At 38.1% G+C, this 18,974-nt stretch overlaps 1 protein-coding gene and 1 long non-coding RNA gene across 2 annotated transcripts; one reads left to right on the top strand and one right to left on the bottom strand.

Annotated features, from left to right (window-relative positions):
* Positions 1–2,257: 2,257 nt before the first annotated feature.
* LOC140140434 (U7 snRNA-associated Sm-like protein LSm10) lies at positions 2,258–2,635 on the bottom strand. The gene has a single exon (XM_072162195.1). It carries the CDS (start codon positions 2,633–2,635, stop codon positions 2,258–2,260), a length of 378 nt encoding a protein of 125 aa, XP_072018296.1.
* Positions 2,636–6,339: 3,704 nt separating this feature from the next.
* On the top strand, positions 6,340–18,400 carry LOC140140291 (uncharacterized). Its single transcript, XR_011857240.1, has 3 exons — positions 6,340–6,594; positions 10,094–10,165; positions 17,875–18,400. It is a non-coding gene; the product is annotated as an uncharacterized lncRNA (long non-coding RNA).
* The last annotated feature ends 574 nt before the right edge of the window (positions 18,401–18,974 follow it).

Here is an 18,974-nt window from a genome sequence, read left to right as displayed (position 1 = left end):
TTGCACATTTATCATAACTAATGTTTGGTTTTTCTTCTGTTTGTTTTTTTATTTTGTAGCACATTAAAATATTCATGTTTTAAGCATAGTTACTCGTGAAGTTTCATTCGTACAGTACACTGCCGATACGCATCTCGACACATTTTTTTGCACTTGACTTTTACTACGAACTCCGCTTAACACAAGCTAAACACGCCGGCCCCGGCGATCTCGTTTTAACAAGTTTCCACTGTAATTTTAACTGTGCCCCATATACAAGCAGTCAATATTGTTTTAAATACATATACCTTATCACTGTTGTATAGATTCTTGTCATCTGACAGCACTGGACAAAGACTTGGCGATGCTTAAATTAATGGATGTACTGTAATGTAACTGCACATAGATTGTCAATTGCACTGGCCAGGGCAACAGGTTTCGAGCAACTTTACTACATGTCCTTCGCCAAGAGCAAAAGGCATAGCCAATCAGATGACAGGAATCTATATTTAGGTATAACAATTAAGAACTCCCTTTTTCAAAATTACTGAAGCACCTGGAGCACTAATTGGGCTATTCCAGTTGAAAACCATACATACATGGGGTGTAGATTTCAAATGGGGTCACCCATTTAGACAACTCCATTTGAAATTCACACACCCTGTGTGGGAGATTAAGGTCATGTCTTCCATAAGGGGTGTATGGATTTCATCTGGAATAGCCCATTTTTAATTGAATATACTGTAGTACCATGACGTCAATTATTTTAATACACTCAGGTTATATCCTCTAAACTGAACACTAAATTAATTCCAACATTTGAAATGTAGATCACTTTATTTGGCATTCCATGTAATTGCCTATTGGGTCATTTCATGTCAGGTTACCCAATGACTCCAGCTCAACCCCCTTTGATTTTCTTTAAAAGTTCCTAAAATGATGCCCTTATGGTCAAAGAACAACATCCGAAGTATGAGGCCTGTAAGTTATTTTGTTTTCTTGTGAGAGCTTCTCAAAGTTGGGATGGGGTCTTCTTTTTGCACAGGGGGGGGGGATGCAAACCCCTTCTGGGACTGATATATTTTTTCTTGAAAATCATTGATTTATGAGATATTATCTGCAATTTCTGCACATAGCTCCCCCCTCCCCCCCCCCCACCATCCCAACTTTGAGAGGCTCTCACAAGAAAACAAAATAATGTACAGACATTTGGATTTTTTCGTTTGACCATAAGGGCAACATTTTAGGAACTTCTTTAAAAAATCCAAGAGGGTTGAGCTGGAACTTTCCTGACAATTGGGCAATTTGACATGGATTGACCCTATTATAAGATAACTTCCAATTCCATTACAGTATGAGCACTGAAACAATAAAAATTGTCAACATGAAAACTATTGATTTGCGAGTCTTTAATACCTGAAGTCTTTGTTCTGTTAAAAAATTCAGTTTCTGTAAGCAAATTACATTCGGGAAAAAAGTTTGGTTCCTGTAGCTCGTACGCATTTCATTTTTGGAGCAATTGTAATGCATTTCATATTTTTTTATTTGAAACATTCAGTAAGGCCAATGGCAATTAATTCATAGTTTCCTCTTGGAGCGCTCGTCATTTTTCAAAACTGACCAAAACTTTCATTATTTTCATTCAAATCTCAATTTTCTTTAAAAGTTGATGTAATTATGAAAGTGTTGACTTGTCAGTTATGTCTGTCTCATTCTTGTAAGCATTTTAGCGGTGTTTGGCGTGCAGTAGGGGTAGAGCATGTGCTAAAATATGGAAATTTTAGAATCCCTCGTCCCTTTCCGGAGCATTTTTAGATGCGCTTGCAATAATTGTAATTTATTTACAAATATTTTGATTTCACAATATGAGCAAAGTGAACCTATGATTAAGGGTGTGAGTGAGTCCCGGGAATTTGAGTCCCGCCCGAGAATCCTAAACTCGGGCAGGAAATTCCCTGCCCGGGTACCCAAAATAAAAAATAAAAAAGATCTCCCAAGAGGAAACTATGAATTCATTGCCGATGGCCTGAATTTCATGCATAGCCTAAAAATCATCCCTCAGTGCTTTACAAACTTACTAAGCATCTGATCCAACTCGCCTCAACTGTCCCTGTATTTAATTCTCAGATGTACATTGAAAGAAACAAATGCATCCCACAAGCATATGATCATGATGTTGTAAATGTAGTCATACATGTATTCTTTTAAATGTCTCGGTGATATTGTACCGTACTCTAAAACAATCAAATCAGATCTACTAATCCAACACTATTCAAATTCAGTCTGGTTGCGGCAGTTTTGACGTATTTCCTCCTCTTCCGGTCCCGCGTCCCTTCCTTAATCCACGCCCCATTCCAGGTAACTGTGCATTCATCACTTGCATCATATTCACATCATCCGGTATCTGCACATAGCGTATTTGAGGTCCCTGCACAAAGAATTCATCCATTTTTGTCTTTGTACCATCTGAAGACACAAATGTCACATCTTTCATTTTGATGTTCATAAAACCGTCAACATTTTCAATTAGTCCTGTTGCGGTACTTTCGTTTCTGAGTTCTACCGTTGTAACTCTGTTCATTATGCCTTGCAGGAGACAAATAAGAGAATTTGTTGACTTGTATTTCTCTCGGAGAGATGCGCCAGCACCTGCCATGTTGTCTAATCCTTCAGATGTACAATGTTAAGAGGGTCCCCTGAAGTTCTGAAGATTCCCAGCTAATACATGAATAGTCGCTGTAGTGTTACTTTGCAGTGTGTGGAGACCTCGATAGGCTTTGTGAATGAGCTAGAGGTTTCAAACAAGCTACAAATGTATTAAACGAAATTCAATGAAAAAGTCAACATCCCGGAGTCACTATGGAGTATGTATCGTATGCACTATGCAGTGATAACAATCAAGCAGTGCACTGTGCAGTGCATGCAGTCACCAGTCAATATATTATTATCGGTTTCAAATACGAATTCCCTTCACTCTGCTGACGTGAGATTTATGAGAGGATGTACATAAAACGACCTCATAGATTGATCATGAAAAGTTTCTTCTCTGCAGCAGCAAATCGATGAATAAATACATGTAACTTGTAAGCTTTCACAATTCACAACGTCAATGCAGTTTAGTTTCTGGCTAGAAATTTGTCACTTCGCGCGACCTGGTAATCACAGCTCGTCAACCAATTAAGGGCGCTCACCAGTAAATAACAGTCTCATAGAAATTGTAATCTCATTTTTTTTTTAAAGGGACGCACCATTAGACTTCAAGGGGATGGGGAGGAAGTTTTTGAAAAAAAAACTTCCCCCCACTGAGCAAAAAAGAAACTTTCCCCGCCAACACTAAAAAAACCCAAAAACTTTTTCCCCAACTAACTATATAAATGCATGAAATTTTTAAAAAACGTCGCCTTTGGCGGTGAAAAAAAAAAAACTTCCCTTGAAGTCTAATGGTGCGTCCCTAATAGTGGTCATAGAAGACCACGTGCCCCCCCCCCAAATATCTTTTCAAGGGTAGATGGACAAAAATTATCAAAACAATGACAGCTTAAAAACAAACCTTATGATGAATTATGATGGTGCATGACAATATTGAATGTGATTTTATGTTTATTTGACACCCTCTCCCCTAGAACTTATTATATTTTGCCCTCCGCGGGCAAATAATAAAATAAAATAGATAGGCCTACCAACTTGCCCTGAAATTGTTTTTCCTAAATCATGGTTATTGATTCTCATATCAAAACAGCCTTTTGTGGATTTAAATCACGGTTCATATTGATGTGATTTAGATTTATGCAGAACATTTTGCTTTATTCAGCATTCCGTAGGGCCCAGTGAAGTGAGGGCCCACATCCACCATGCACCATGTCAAAACATATATTTCAGTCTTATTTTGCCCTACACGAGGCATATAAGACATCCGCAATAGGTCATGATAATTCATTTGTGTCCACAGTGGTCTAATATAATAAAATTGTTTTAGTCACATACACCCAAACCCGGCACCCTTGAACTTGCCATGAAATTGTTTTTTGCTATTCATGGTTATTGATTCTCAGATCAATACAATAAACAAACAGTTAATGGATTTAAATCACGTTTTGAGTTCATCATGAGGTCAAATCGATCAGTTTATTTAAAAATTTTCAATACAATAATTATGATGAAACCATTAACCAGAACACTGTTGATAAACAGGCTTATGGTACCGGTAATAAATGTGTGTGTCTGTTGAGGGGGTGTGTGTGTGGGGGGCACACTTTAATTTTAAAAGTTTGCCTTTTTTTAAGGAATACTTTAACCCGATTGATAAGGTACAAATTGGTTATTTGCACGCGACTGCGAACAGAAAGTGCAAATTAAGTTTGAGAGGCTTTCCGGATACAGGAAAGTTAATTGATATAATTATTTAATAACATAATATCCATTCTATGTCTGGTGTATGAAGATGAGTGGTGGGGTGGTGTGACATAGGGTTGGGTGTGCGGCGTGTGAGGGTGGGGGCTGGGTAGTGTGCTATGGGGTTGGTTGGTTGGTGACAGAATTTAGTTAAAGGATTTTTTTCCCTTTTACACGCGACCGCGCATAAAAGTGTGCATAAATTTTGAGAGGCGTTCCAGATACAGGGAAGTAACCTTGTTACTAGGCTCACTCGTAAAATAACATCATCACTTTATGGGGTGTGTTGGGGTGTACGTCAATGGGTGTGGTGTGTGGGGGTGAATGTGTGGTGGGTGTGGGTGAATGTGAGAGACAGAGTTTGATTATTAAGAAATGTGTTTTGTTGTTGTTGTTGGGGGTTTTTTGGGGTGCAATAAATATCCCTTGAAATAAATGTGGTTTGGGTCAAAATAGGGTATAAAATTGCATAATTTCGCACGTTTCACTCGCAATTAGTCCGTCAAAAATTCACCTTCATTTTGGGCTAGAATAGGTCTGAAATTGTGGGTCGGATATGCATGGGTGTGGGTGTGTCACACTCACTTTGATTGAAAGTTTTCTGAAAGCTATTTTTTGCACGTGGCCACCACGTAGAGAGCTGGGTATTCCAGATTCAGAATTTTTTTGTTTTTTATGTTTCAATGTTTATTCATTTTTATTCATTTGAAAAAAAAAAAAAAAAATTAATAAATCAGGTCAATCAACCACAAATCACAAAAAGGCAGCAAGAAATACAAAGTTATATATGCAGTCACCCCATGAAACCATCTACAACCTGACCAACACCACTCCAAAGTCAAGATTCATCAACTCAAATTTCTCGGCCATAGGCCTATACTACACCTTGAAGATGGCGAGCCTGTGAAAGAATTATGCGCTTTATATTCCACCACATGGGAAGAGGAAACGGGGACGGCCGCGCACATTGTACTTACAGTATGTCCATGCCGCACTGGGAGATACTGAAGGGATGCTGCAGCCAAACAAAATTGTTTCGCTTGCCCAAGATCGCATTAGTTGGAGAAAGCTTGTAGTCGCCTGCTCCGCAGCCGACTGATGATGATGATGCAGTCACCCTTACCAAGACACACTAAACTACATGTACATGTAGGCCTACATGTATGCAAAATCAGTCTAGTGTACACATTACATCCTAAGCAATACAAGATGGACTAGAAATTAACGAAATTGGCATCAGAGTTCGTTTTCTTCTTATCAATCAAAATATTCTGTTATTCGGAAAAATTAACCTTATATGGCAACAGAATTTGATTAGAAGTTTTCCTTTGTTGTTATTTTTTTCACGTGACCGCGCAGAAAATTGCAAATTAATTTTGAGAGGCGTTCCAGATACAGGTAAGCTAACCTTGTGACTGCATAAAATAACATCATCACTGTGTGTTCTGGTATTTTGTGAGGGGTGGGTGGGAGACGGGGTGGGTGTGTGTGTGGGGTGGGTAGGGAGGGGGGAGGGGTGGGGTGAGGTGTATTTGTAATGTGTGACGGGGTGTGCCGGATTGTAGTGCAAGGCGGGTGTGAGCGGTGCGATGCTAGCGCTGATGCTCGTGGATAATCTCAAATGATAATTCAAAGCCCGGATTCAAAGTAGGCTCCTAGTGTGTTTGTGTACATATGCATGCACCGTGAACTTGTAAATCGGTAAATCGTATGCAAATGTGGAGTGCTGACGTGCTTATAAATAATTAAATATATTATTATTAATTATGAGAAAATTCCATCCCATTTCGTAGACTGAAAACAACAATCATTCAGATGGCACCATCTGAAACAAATGAAATCCAATCAATTAACTAATTGTCATAATTATGAAATTGATTTATTTTTAATTATTGATTTTGCTTCAAAATAATGAAACCAGATGATAACCGTGTTTGTGATTTAATAGGTTGCCGACGTTCGTGCACATCATCACTTTGTAGTTGATACGCTGAAAGGAGATATTTTGATAGAGACCACTGTGTATTAATTATTAAAGCGTTCTGTTTGTACTGTTTGATCAAAGCATCATGAATTGCAAAACTGTTTTTGTGTGTTTTGTTCTTGCTTATATTCTCGCTGATATATCATCACCCGTAGATGCCGCACCGGTACTACCGGTAGTACTCGCGAGGATAAAGCGAGCTTGCCCGCCGCCCGGTACTTTCCCGATGCCTGCTCAATGTAAGTTGACCAAATAAAACGATTGGCAGTTTGTAGGCCTAGTTAATTTATAATATGTTGACTATTTACTATTTGTTGATATACATTTATATATTAAAATCCATTTTTTTCTTTTCTTTTTTTCTTTTTGTAATTTGCCTCTCTACCAGTCACTTTACACAAGGTCTCGGATCTCGTGAATGTAGAACGTAATATCATCAGCGGCGTAGCTGGGATTTTTTCCAGGGGGCAAGCCTGTATGGGGCGGGGCCCAAACTAGGGAGCTGGAGCCCAAATAGACAATTTTGCCAGGCTTATTGATAATAATCGTATGGTATTGCATATCGTATGGATTCCAATATCTCTCTTTCCCTCCTCTCCCTCTCTCTTTTTTCCTATCTCTCTCTCTCTCTCTCTCCTTTTTTTCCTTGCACTAGGGGGCGGGGCCCAAATAGGCAATTTTTGCCAAGGGCGATCGCCCCTGCCCCCCGGTAGCTACGCCACCGTGGATATCAATGCCTCGGTTGAGATTGGACCATGGGGTATGAACGTTTGCACGGTATTTTTTGTGGGACGTGAGAGCACATCAGACGTATCGAATTGCATTCTGAATAAGTAGAATGTCATTCTGATATTAAATAGTTTTGATTTTTTTGAAATTCGCGATATAGGCATAATACACATTTTATGGCAAATGATTAAAAATTGATATGCTAGGGTGAAGCATATAGGCCGCCTCCTTCTTCATTATTTTTTTTTATATTTAACAGTTTTATATTTTAAAGGCGATGATCAATTGAAAATATTGACCTTTTGTATTGAAGATAAGGATTTTTCCCCCATACCCAAAAAAGAGGTCTTTTCATACCAACTATACACTTTAAGGGGTGGGGTATAAATCTTTGGACTGTGGGACATTAGAGCATATCAGACATATCGAATTGCATTCTGAATACGAAGAATGTCCTTCTGATATCAAATAATTTTGATTTTTTGAAATTCGCAATGTTATACACATTTTATGGCAAATCATTAAAAATTGATATTTTTGATATTTAACAGTACTCGAAGAAAACTTTATAAATCTGATGATACTTGAAGTGTGTGTAGTTGGGATGAAAAGCCGACGATCAATCAAAATTTTGACCTTTCGTATTGAAGATATGGATTTTTGCCCAAAACACCAAAAAAAATTAGGTCTTTTTGGGAAAAAAATCCATATCTTCAATATGAAAGGTCAAAATTTTAAATTGATCGTCGGCTTTTCCTCCCAGCTACATACACTTTAAGAATATGTGACGTGTCATGTCAAAAGGAGACACTTTTGGGCAGGTTATCAATTTTGAGGTTTTTACCTATCTTAAATATAGATGTATTTTGCTCCACACCGCCGTTTTCCCCAATGAAATCGGACGTTCCTAAGCGAAGATATTGAGCTTGTAAGTTATGGTATTATAAAATTGGAAATTGAGATATCGGCCTTTAAAAATATTATTGACAATGTCGAGAGTAGGAATTACTTTGAAAAATGTCTTAAAAGATACAAGATGCCAGTTATATTCCGGTCTGAAACTATCAGACAATATTTTTATCATTAAGAACATCACAAATCCGCAACAAACCCAAATTGTGAAAAATCACTCCCGGGCAGATTTTTGGCTATTTCTCCATTTACTATCCTGCCCAAAAGTGTCTCCTTTTGACATGACACGTCACATATATCATTAGATTTATAAAATTTACTTCAAGGACTGTTATATATCACAAATGTGAAAAATATCAAATTTTAATAATTTGTCTTAAAATTTGTATTATATTGTAAATTTAAAAAAATGAAAATTATTTGTTATCAACTGAAAAGACATTCTGCGTATTCAGAATGCAATTCGATATGTCTGATGTGCTCTCATGTCCCACTAAAAATACTGTCGAAACACTTAAAACGCTCATTCCAGATCCCTTAAGTACATATCATTCGATTTATAAAGTTTACTTCGAAGACTGTTATATATCAAATTTTAAAACTTGGTCATAAAATTTGTATTATATCGCCAATTTAAAAAAAATAATCAGAACGACATTCTTTGTATTCAGAATGCAATTCGATATGTCTGATGTGCTCTCATGCATGTGTGTCCCACAAAAAATACTGCCCAAACGCTCATACCAGAGCCTTTAACCCAGAGCTGACAGTAAAATTGTTCACTTTACCTGATTGTTGGGAGTGTCCTTCTTTTCCTTGATCTTGATCTTCAAATTTGTTTCTCTCGTTTCTCAGAGGATGATTTAAGCACTTCCCAGCAAGTCTTGCGGTTAGCACAGCTGTGTGACACCACTGTCCCCCGGCACTGTCCGCCCACTGCATACTAGTAGTACGCACGTGCATGGTGAAATTTGAATTTTGACAGATATATTTACAATAAAAACACCTTCAAAAGGTTGGTCGATTTCACATTTTATGTTATCTACAGAAGGTGTGAATTATCCTTCATGCATACATCACTTTAGATCTGAAATCGACCAAGTAATAATGACACACGGGCAATTCTAAAACAACATCTTTTGCACAGAGTTCAATGGGATTTGAAAAGTAAAGTGGCAGTTGAAACTCTAGTGATAACACTTTTACAGTGCATGATGGGGCTTCCTTAAATCATCCTCTGCTCGTTTCTTTTCACATAGACCAGATCGTTTGTTATAGACTTTTTAGCCTGGCTTGAGCATTTTGTTCGAGCCTAACAGGACCCAAAAGTGTCTCCACAGAGATTAACCGTTTAAACAACAACATCAAAAAACCAAAAAAAAAACAACAACAAAAAAAAAAAATTCATGCTAAAGGGATCATACCACAGTTATGATTCTTTTATTTGGTGAAAGGTACAGAAGAAATTCGTCATTTTTTCATGGGTAAAAATTTTAAGTTTATTGTTTTGTTAAAACAATGCATTTAAACCACTGTCAAGTATACGTATTCTACGCAGTATGTTGTGGCGTCATTTTGGTGAGTTTAACGTACCAAATAAAATTTCAGAATTGTAATATTTTTTATGCTTAAATAGTGAGAAAAACATTCACAGAGCAGAATATCACAAAAATTAAGGTCATATTATAATAAGTATTCAAAATTGTATTCATCTATCACGAGGCCTATGGTAGGCCTAATCAGTGGCGGTGCCAGGAATTTGTTCGGGGGAGGGGGAAATTGGGAGTAAAAGTGAATTTCCGGGAGGGCAAAATCAACCAATTTTGCTCAAAATTGCTCCAAAAAGTAGAAAATTGCCTATTTTGGGTTTTTCCGCGGGGGGGAGGGAGGACTGTGGGAAATAGTTCTGACTGGGGGCATTTTCTCCCCATTCCCCCATGGCGCCGCCACTGAAGAATCACTACTATGACGAATAATTTTTTGTATATCAGTATGCCTAAATGGTTTATCAGATTATTGCGGGTTATTTTGACATGCACATACAGGGTGTTCCAAAAACATATGACACTGATGAAAATAATTCTACTCTCATTTTAGGTGGCGGTGGTATGAATGGTCAAAGCAATGATAACCAAAATGACAATAGCGACGATGGTCAAAATAAGGATGGTAGGTACAGGGTGTCTCAGAAATTACAGTTCTTTCCAAAGCACCCTGCCAGGGTGCATAGCAGGGTGGACGAAGTCCATGTGGCCCGACAATTCAGGGGTACTGAACAAAAGCGTTTAAATAGCCCGGGGGGTACTCAAGTTTGGTTTTGGTAGGGACGTGCCGCTGAGAATTTGAAAGTGGACCCATAAATATACCAATTTTTCAAGAAATTTGGACCCATTGATATACTAAAAGTCAAAATTTTCGGCCGAATTTAACCCAAATTGTCTTAGTTTTTTACAAATTTTCCCAAAATTTTGGGAAAATTTTGAAAAATTTCGCTAGATTAAGGACAAATTGGGCTATTTTCCGAAAAAATTGAGAACATTTTGAAAAAAGGACCCATTCATATACCAAAATATGCTTTGAAAAAGGGGTCATTGATATACCAAGAGGCTGAAAATGCTACCCATATTTGCGGCACGTCCCCGTATGGTCATTTGTAGGCCTACTGAGTACCCCCGGGTTAAATAGACGGCTGATCAAGGAGATGTTTATAAAAGTGCCTGGAAACTGATTCTTGTCAATGGGTCCCCAAAGAAGAAGAAGAAGCAGAGGAGGAGGTGGAGGAGGAAGAAGAAGGATAAGAGGAGAAGAAGAAGAGGAGGACGAGGACGAGGGCACCCCATCCTCATTCTTATTATAAAGTATCCTTACACTTGGAAAAATAATCACAATTTCAAAACCGAACAATATTGGGGTAAATTTGTTTTTTTAATTGATGCACTATTTAATCCTACACATTATGACACCACATTGAATCCAATGTGACCTCAAGAAGTAAAGTTACAAGCAATTGAATAGACAAAGGTCCAGTTTTAAAAGTGACAAACTGGCCTATAAGGCGCAAAAAGATTGCAACAAGCGAAACAAAGAGACAACACAGTTTCTTAATTGAAGCGTTATTTAAAGCAGTTTTTATTTCAGTTTTTGCTTCTCTGTACTTTTCATAATTTTCACTTTATTTGTTAGTTCTTTTGTTTCAGTTTTCTTTCGTTCCTTTTGTTTTAAATTAAAGCATAACGCATAAATTAGGCATTCATCACTCTCAAACCAGATGTCTAGTCTGTGGAGTTTTGAATAGGCCAGTTTGTCACTTTTAAAACTGGACCTTCGTCTAATCTAACTCTTTACCCACCTGAGTTCCAGCCAGTGTCAGATGACAGAAGAGCAGAAGGGACCAGTGGAGAAGTGAGTTTAAACCAGAACTTTACGGTAAGGGGCGATGTGCAGACTGACCAACCCCTGGAAGTTCTGGGTACTAGTGACAATGATATGATGATAAGGCAGGCAAAAGTCAAGCCAAATTCTTCAAAGGAGAAAAAGAAAACTTTGTACATAAAATCTGTACCCAAGCACAACAGCACAGGTACAGGAAGTACTGTACATGAAGTTAGTGATACTTCAAAGATTATGAAACTAAAGAAAAGTGATATTGAAATAGACAATAAAGAACCAGAACCAGAGGAGAAGTTTAGCGCTACCCAGAAAGATGGTCCTACCTTAAGAAACGATGTTTCGACTTGCAGAAATACATGTAGTAGCAATCTTAGTTCTCTGAAATGCTTTTACACAAACGCCAGCTGTATGAATAAGCGGAGTGAACTACTAGTCCACATAGACAAACTTGATCCTGATGTCATCGACATTGCAGAATCATGGTGTGGCGACTCTGTGTTAGATGGAGAAGTAAGTTTAAGTGGGTACAATCTTTTCAGAGAGGACAAGCCTAATGTATGTCCGTGACAATCTACAAGTCTCCGAATGTCATGAGGTAGTCAGCAACAACTTTGAATCATCACTATGGTGTGATGTGAAGTTAAATAAAAGTGAAGTTCTACTTGTTGGACTTTGTTATCGCAGCCCAAACAGTACAGACACAAATAATGAGAAATTACTTCATCAACTGAAGAGTATTGACAATATGAGAAGAAGCCACATCCTGGTTTTCGGCGATTTTAATTTCAAAGAAACCAAGTGGACAGAAGGCTTTGTGGAAGCGAGTGACACACATCCAGCAAGTGTATTCTACGATGTTACTCAAGATCTTTATTGGATTCAGCATGTTACCAAACCAACCAGATATAGAGAGGGGCAAAGACCATCGTTGCTTGACCTTGTCTTAAGAACCAATGATTGATGGAGAAATAGAGGAAATACACCCCATAGGGAAAAGCGATCATGTCGGTTTATTTTGGAATTTTACATGCCATGTTGACATAGAGACTCTGCAGGATGACAATGAGTTAAAGCCACATTTTAACAAAGCAAACTATAATGATATGAGAGCCGACTTCAGTTCTATCAAGTGGAATGAAGAAATGGACATTCTTGACAGTGAAGGTGCATGGCAACTGTTGAAACACAAGTATCAGAGTGTGACTGATAAACATGTGCCAAAGAAGAAGCCTACAAAGAAAAACAAACCACGATGGATGAAATCTGGAGTCAAAAGAGTTGTCAAAAAGAAGTATGAACTCTATAAAAGATACAAGAGAACACAAAATGTGACCGTACACCACGAATGAGCCGTAAATGTCCTCAATTGTATTCTGAGTTACAGTGTAAAATGGGCATGAAGGTCGTATTCATAGGTACCTCAATTTGGTGCTACGTGTACCTCATTTAATGAGATACACGTAGCACCAAATTGAAATACCTATGAATATGACCTTCATGCCCATTTTACACTGTAACTCAGAATACAATTGAGGACATTTACGGCTCATTCGTGGTGTACGGTCACAAATGATAGTGATTTTGCAGATTATAAGAAGCAAAACAACAGGACCAGACAAATAGTCAGGAAAGCACAAGCAGACTATGAAAAAGAACTCATGAAGGAGTTCAAGACGAAACCGAAGAAGTACTATAGTTACGTTAGAGAGAAACAAAAGGTGAACGTTGGAGTAACACAGCTTGAAAAAGGAGATGGGACAAGAACCGACAACGACACAGAGGCAGCTGAAGTACTGAGTTCCTTCTTTCAATCAGTGTACACTAAAGAACCAGATGGAGAGATACCAATTCTACCAAGTGTTATTGAGGATGAAGTGAGTGATTTTGATTTTAGCATAGAAGATGTAGAAGAGAAAGTGAAAAAGCTAAAGGGTGATAAATGCCCGGGACCAGATAAATTTCATCCAAGAATTCTGCAAGAGTGTAGCAGTGAATTAGCAACTCCATTGTACCTCATCTTCAGGAAAACACTTGACACATGGATTTTGCCAGCAGACTGGAAAACAGCAAGAGTTACACCCATCGTCAAAAAGGGATCGAAAACAAAACCCGGCAATTACAGACCTGTGAGTTTAACTTCCCTTGCAAGGTCATGGAATCGATCATCAAAGACAAAATTCAAAAACATCTTGATGAACACAGTGCACTTTCAGAAAAACAACATGGCTTCTCAAAGGGGAAATCGTGCCTTACAAATTTATTGGAGACTCTGGAAGACATAACAGAAAAGCTTGATAGAGGAAATGGAGTAGACGTTGTTTTTCTTGATTATCAGAAGGCCTTTGATTCGGTGCCACACAAGAGACTTTTGAGTAAACTCAGTTCATATGGGGTCAGAGGAAATATACTGAATTGGATCCAAGGCTTTCTCAGTGGGAGATCACAGTATGTAGCAGTGAGGAAGGGCAAGTCAGCTGAAGCAGAAGTTACAAGTGGAGTTCCGCAAGGATCCGTGCTAGGGCCACTCCTTTTCAAAGTATGCATAAATGACCTTCCTGAAGTTATTGAATCAGAGGCATAGATGTTTGCGGATGACACCAAAGTATTTAGTAGTGTGAACTCAAATGATGATGTACAAGGAATGCAGAAAGACATAGATAACCTCCTTGAATGGTCTAGAATATGGCTCCTGAAATTTAACACAGCAAAGTGTAAGGTGATGTATATGAGATACAATAACCCAGGTGGAAGCTACAAGATGAATGGGGCAGCACTTGAAGAAATTGAGAGTGAAAAGGATTTGGGAGTGTACATTACGAATGACTGCAAGCCCAGCACCCAATGTTCAAAAGCAGCCCAGAAAGCCACGAACTCTCTTAAAACGACATTCAAGCACTTTGACCAAGATGCCTTCCAGATTCTTTATAGATCATACATACGACCTCATCTTGAATATTGTGTTCCAGTATGGAATCCAGGATTGAAGAAAGATTTTACTACTGCTGAAAAAGGGCAAAAGAAGAGCCACCAAATTAATTCCAGAAAAGATCTTCAATATGAAGAGAGATTAGAGGCACTGGGTCTATTTACACTGGAGACGAGAAGATTGCGCGGTGACCTGATAGAGGTGAACAAAATCATGAATGGACTAGAGAAGGTAAATGCAGACAAGTTTTTTCAATTGATGATTGAAAACAGCAGCACAAGAGGACACAACAAGAAGATCTTTAAACCCAGATTGCATAAAGGTCTTCGCTGCAGAAAGGATTTCTTCACGCAAAGAGTCATTGAAGAATGGAATAACTTAACCTCAGCAAGTTATTAACGCACTGACAGTTACCTCATTCAAACATGAACTCCAGAAATATTGGCAAAGATATGGGGATATAAAGGCGAGTGCCTAAACACTACCCATCAATTCCGTAAGTCCGTAAGTCCGTAATCAAATGCTTGTAACTTTGCTTCTTGAAGTCACATTGGATTCAATGGAGTGTCATAATGTGCAGAATTAGATAGTACATCTATTAAAAACAAACAAATTTACCCCAATATTGTTCAGTTTGGAAATTGTGATTATTTTTCCAAGTGTAAGGATACCTTATTGGCGCAGTATATATGTTATAATCAGTAAAAGGGGTTAAAATGTAAATATGGTTAATTTTAATCAATGTTACATTAAGGTTACCCCTAACCCTAAATCCTAACCCTAAACCCTAAACCTAACCCCAAACCAAAACCTAACCCTAAACCCTAACCTTAAGGTTACGGAGGGTGAAAATTCCACTCAACTTGTCTTTTGTTTTTTAATTTTTATTTATGAAGTATATGTATATATTAAACATCTCAGAGATGTAGATTGAAAAATTGTATCAACAAAGTATTTTTAAATTATTTTTGTGTATCAATATTTGCTCTAGATATCCCACAGCACTAATTCTTTTTTAAAGACAGTTCTTGTTTTAAGGGGACACTACACTAAATCTTTCCGCATTTGGTGTAACTCATGGAAGAAAGAGAAGGTGTGAGGGGCTATCAGAGTCTTAGCCAGAAATCAGAAACCACCCGTCCAAGCAGACACCAAAATTTGACCCTCAAATATAAAACAACTTGTCTGTACCCATGGAAGGGTCACTGGGGTCAAATTTGTCCTGATTTGGCCTTTACATGTCACTCTGAATTAGTCTCAAGTTCATATAGCCTTAAAATCATCTGTTTTAGAACTATCACATCTGTAAAATCCATTAAATCCACCTGTCTAAAATTAGATTAGCCTGTCTTAAAGACGGTGGACGCATGGCTGGCTAAGACCTTGGGGGCTATCATTTTCTTTGGAAGGGGGAATCCCAAATATACATGGGGGCCTGTGGGTTAGATTTTAAAAGGTATGCCAACATTTCCTGTCATCCTCCCCTGGCCCTGCTCTCGGCCAGCCTAACTTTGCCAATGTGGAAACTTTAAATGGCCTAGATATTATGATGCAGATTTGAATGTTTCTGTAGTGTTTCCTAAGCCTTATAAAGATGCACTGTAAATGTTTGCCAAAAACTGCTCCCCCTCCCCATTCTACCCTCCCCAGGACTCATAATTATTATGCACCTAGTTACTTGATTGTATTTTCACATGTATTTCAATGGGACATTTATTTAGTGATGTGCCCCCTTATAGTGATTATTATTCCAGTGCATGAACTGGCAACCCTATCATTTTCATTTGATTGCTAAAATCACAGAAGCATATGCACAGTGGAGCATGAGTATTCAACCAGCACTATACTAGACAAAATCAATAAAATAAGTACTATCACCCTGGCCCTGGCAACACTAACTAGCATTGTAAACAAGTTAGCACATGGTTTGAACATGATAATAGGTAGTGTGGAAGTTTTGGCAGAAATTTGTCAATTTCTGCAAGTTTTGTGAAAATCAATTGATACTTCCCATGCAGTAAGGATTATCAGTAGTAATACAGGAGCACTGCACCTGGAATATTATGGGATTGTGAATTGATACTGTGAAATAGCAGAAAATGTGAGTACTTGAAACTAAATGTGTGGATATCTCAGAACTCCATTTTGGACCATTTGGCCTGATATGCTGAGATGAAATAAATTATTTTTAATGTTTCCCGTAGCTGATTCATAAAATTTTGATATGCATGTGTTAGCTGATACTTCAAAGAAATAATGTAGGGAATAACTGTGTCAATATATTGGCACACTAAATTAATATTGTTGTTGCAAAAAAGACGACATTTACCCCATCATTTTCATTTACATTCTGTGAACATGTAAGCTTACTGTTTTAAATCAGGAGGACCTATCGAAAGAATAAATAGGTACATTATTTCATTGGTTTGTTTGTAACACATATGCGAAATCGCAATGAAATCGGACCCTCTCCCCATATTTTCCTGGCCTCTTTCCCAAAAAACCTCATGCTCATGAAATTGAACACAAATTGAAACACTTACAAAGTACATTTGTGTATGAGCTATGACGTTAAAAGTATTACAATAATAATCATTAGAGTGTCAACTTTAAGATGAAGTATGATTTTTAGGCCTGCCATGTTTATTTTTTGAAAAACAAAATATTTTAGGTGGCTACGTGCAGCCAATTTGCCTACACAAAAGTTCAAAATCCTGTATAACCTTAATGGTTTTACTTTTTACCCCGTAATTTCCCTCATTCTTCAAGCCCTGTCCTCTTTCTTATTTATAGTTTAAGATTGCTGGATATCCATATTTCGCGGTTAGTGGTCTTATAGCCCTGCGGGGCAAACTAGTTGGATATCCACATTTCGCGGTTAGTGGTCCTTTTTTAACGTGGATAATGTATTGAAGAGCAAGAGGAAGATGAGGAGAAGAAGAAGTGCATAAGTTAGAATGTGTAGTATGCCCGGGGGCACTCAACTTTGGAAGTGAAGGTATGTGCCTGTCAATAGGCCCCCTCTTTGAAGTCGATTATACCCGATGACCCCCCTTTTTTTAAAAGTCATACCCGTTGACCCCCTTTTTTTTAGTTGAGGCTACCCAATGACCCCTTTTTTGGTTGCGGCTACCCAATGACCCCCTTTAGATTTTCTAGAATACCATCATCAAAATGCAACAAGATAATGCCGAAACTTTCAAATTTTTTCTCTATTTTTTCAAAATTATGCCAAAACTTTCAAAATTTTGCTCCATTTTTCAAAATTTTCTACCCGATGACCCTTTTTTTGAAATATTATACCAAATGACCCCCTTTTTGGTTTTGTCTGTACCCAATGACCCCCTTTTTTAAAATAGCGCTTTGTACCCGATAGGCCCCTACTTCGCGACGCCGGTAGGCACATACCCGTCACTCTAAATTTGAGTGCCCCCCCCCCCCCCCCGGGGGTAGCATGGGTGTGATGTGGGTAGTGTATTTAATTGTTATACTTCTACTTCCTTCAGCATTAAAAATGAAAATGAAATTCTAAATACTTTCTTTTGTCTAATTATTCTCATAGATCAAGGCGGTAATCAACAGCAGGCCTAAACTATTTTCGTGAAGATAATCAGCCGACGGTTGTCTCAAAGAAAACTGTAACCCGGTGATCTGGAACCTGTTCCAAAATGTCTTATACGGTCTTCATTATATTATTGATTCAGAATATACAAATATCACGAAGAAACGTTACATAACTACAATAATATAGAAAACAATGTACAAAGTAGCCAGTCGTGCCATTTCAGACATTCTTGCAGTGTACAGCGGGGTGAGTTCACTACACTTTGATCAGCTCGTAATCGGCGGCCTTACAGCATCGCGGAATAATATCGATATATCTTATGTGGGAAATTGTCATGTGACATTTCGCCAGAAGTATTACAAATTATTAATTGAAGTCCTATACCTTAAAACAGGTAGATCAACTATATTACTCTCAACATGGTTCTACTTTTCAGCGTAGTGGTAAAGGCCTAATGATTCCCGCCGATTACGAGCTGATCAAAGTTAGTCCTACCTAAAGTTCGTTAGTCCGAACAATAGCAAGGAATAGACCTTTTTCCCTCTTTCCCATCATGCACTATTCCAGGGGGGTATGAGTGTCGCAAACTACATCATCTCCCCGGGGGAGTACAGAGTTAAGTTCATTACATTATGGAATACGGACATTTCGGCTGGTGCCTTCATCACAAAAAGGAATCCCCGATAATCACGATAATGGCGCCGCGATCTCTAATACCTTTCGGGGCAAAAACAACATTTTATGCCTTATGGACATGGTGTCCTCAGCCAAACAAGTTTCCTGCTATTGAAACCTAACTTTGTATACATTTTATAGACCTAATGGTGAAAAACTAACGACGGGACACGCAGTGATATTTTGTCGGCGTCCGTTTCACTTTTTTTTCGGAGATGAAAATAAGACGTAAACATAAATCTCTTACACAGATGTTCTGCATCGCTCCGTAACTGCATCACTCGTGTATTCAATAATTACATAATTAGTAACATCGATGGCCTTTACGATAATCCGCATATATGGAATCAGTATGCCCATATTAAGACAAAATAATTGCAAAGGCCTGGCAAAGACCATCGGATGCACACGATCTATGAGGT

This window comes from Amphiura filiformis, chromosome 19, assembly GCF_039555335.1.
Source record: "Amphiura filiformis chromosome 19, Afil_fr2py, whole genome shotgun sequence".
NCBI lineage: Eukaryota > Metazoa > Echinodermata > Ophiuroidea > Amphilepidida > Amphiuridae > Amphiura > Amphiura filiformis.
Note: the sequence above shows the minus strand (reverse complement) of the source record. Positions and strands in the feature narration are given on the sequence as shown.

Bases quoted from the DNA above. Each gene is read 5' to 3' on its own strand.
- LOC140140434 (XM_072162195.1), bottom strand. From the start codon at position 2,635: ATGGCAGGTGCTGGCGCATCTCTCCGAGAGAAATACAAGTCAACAAAT.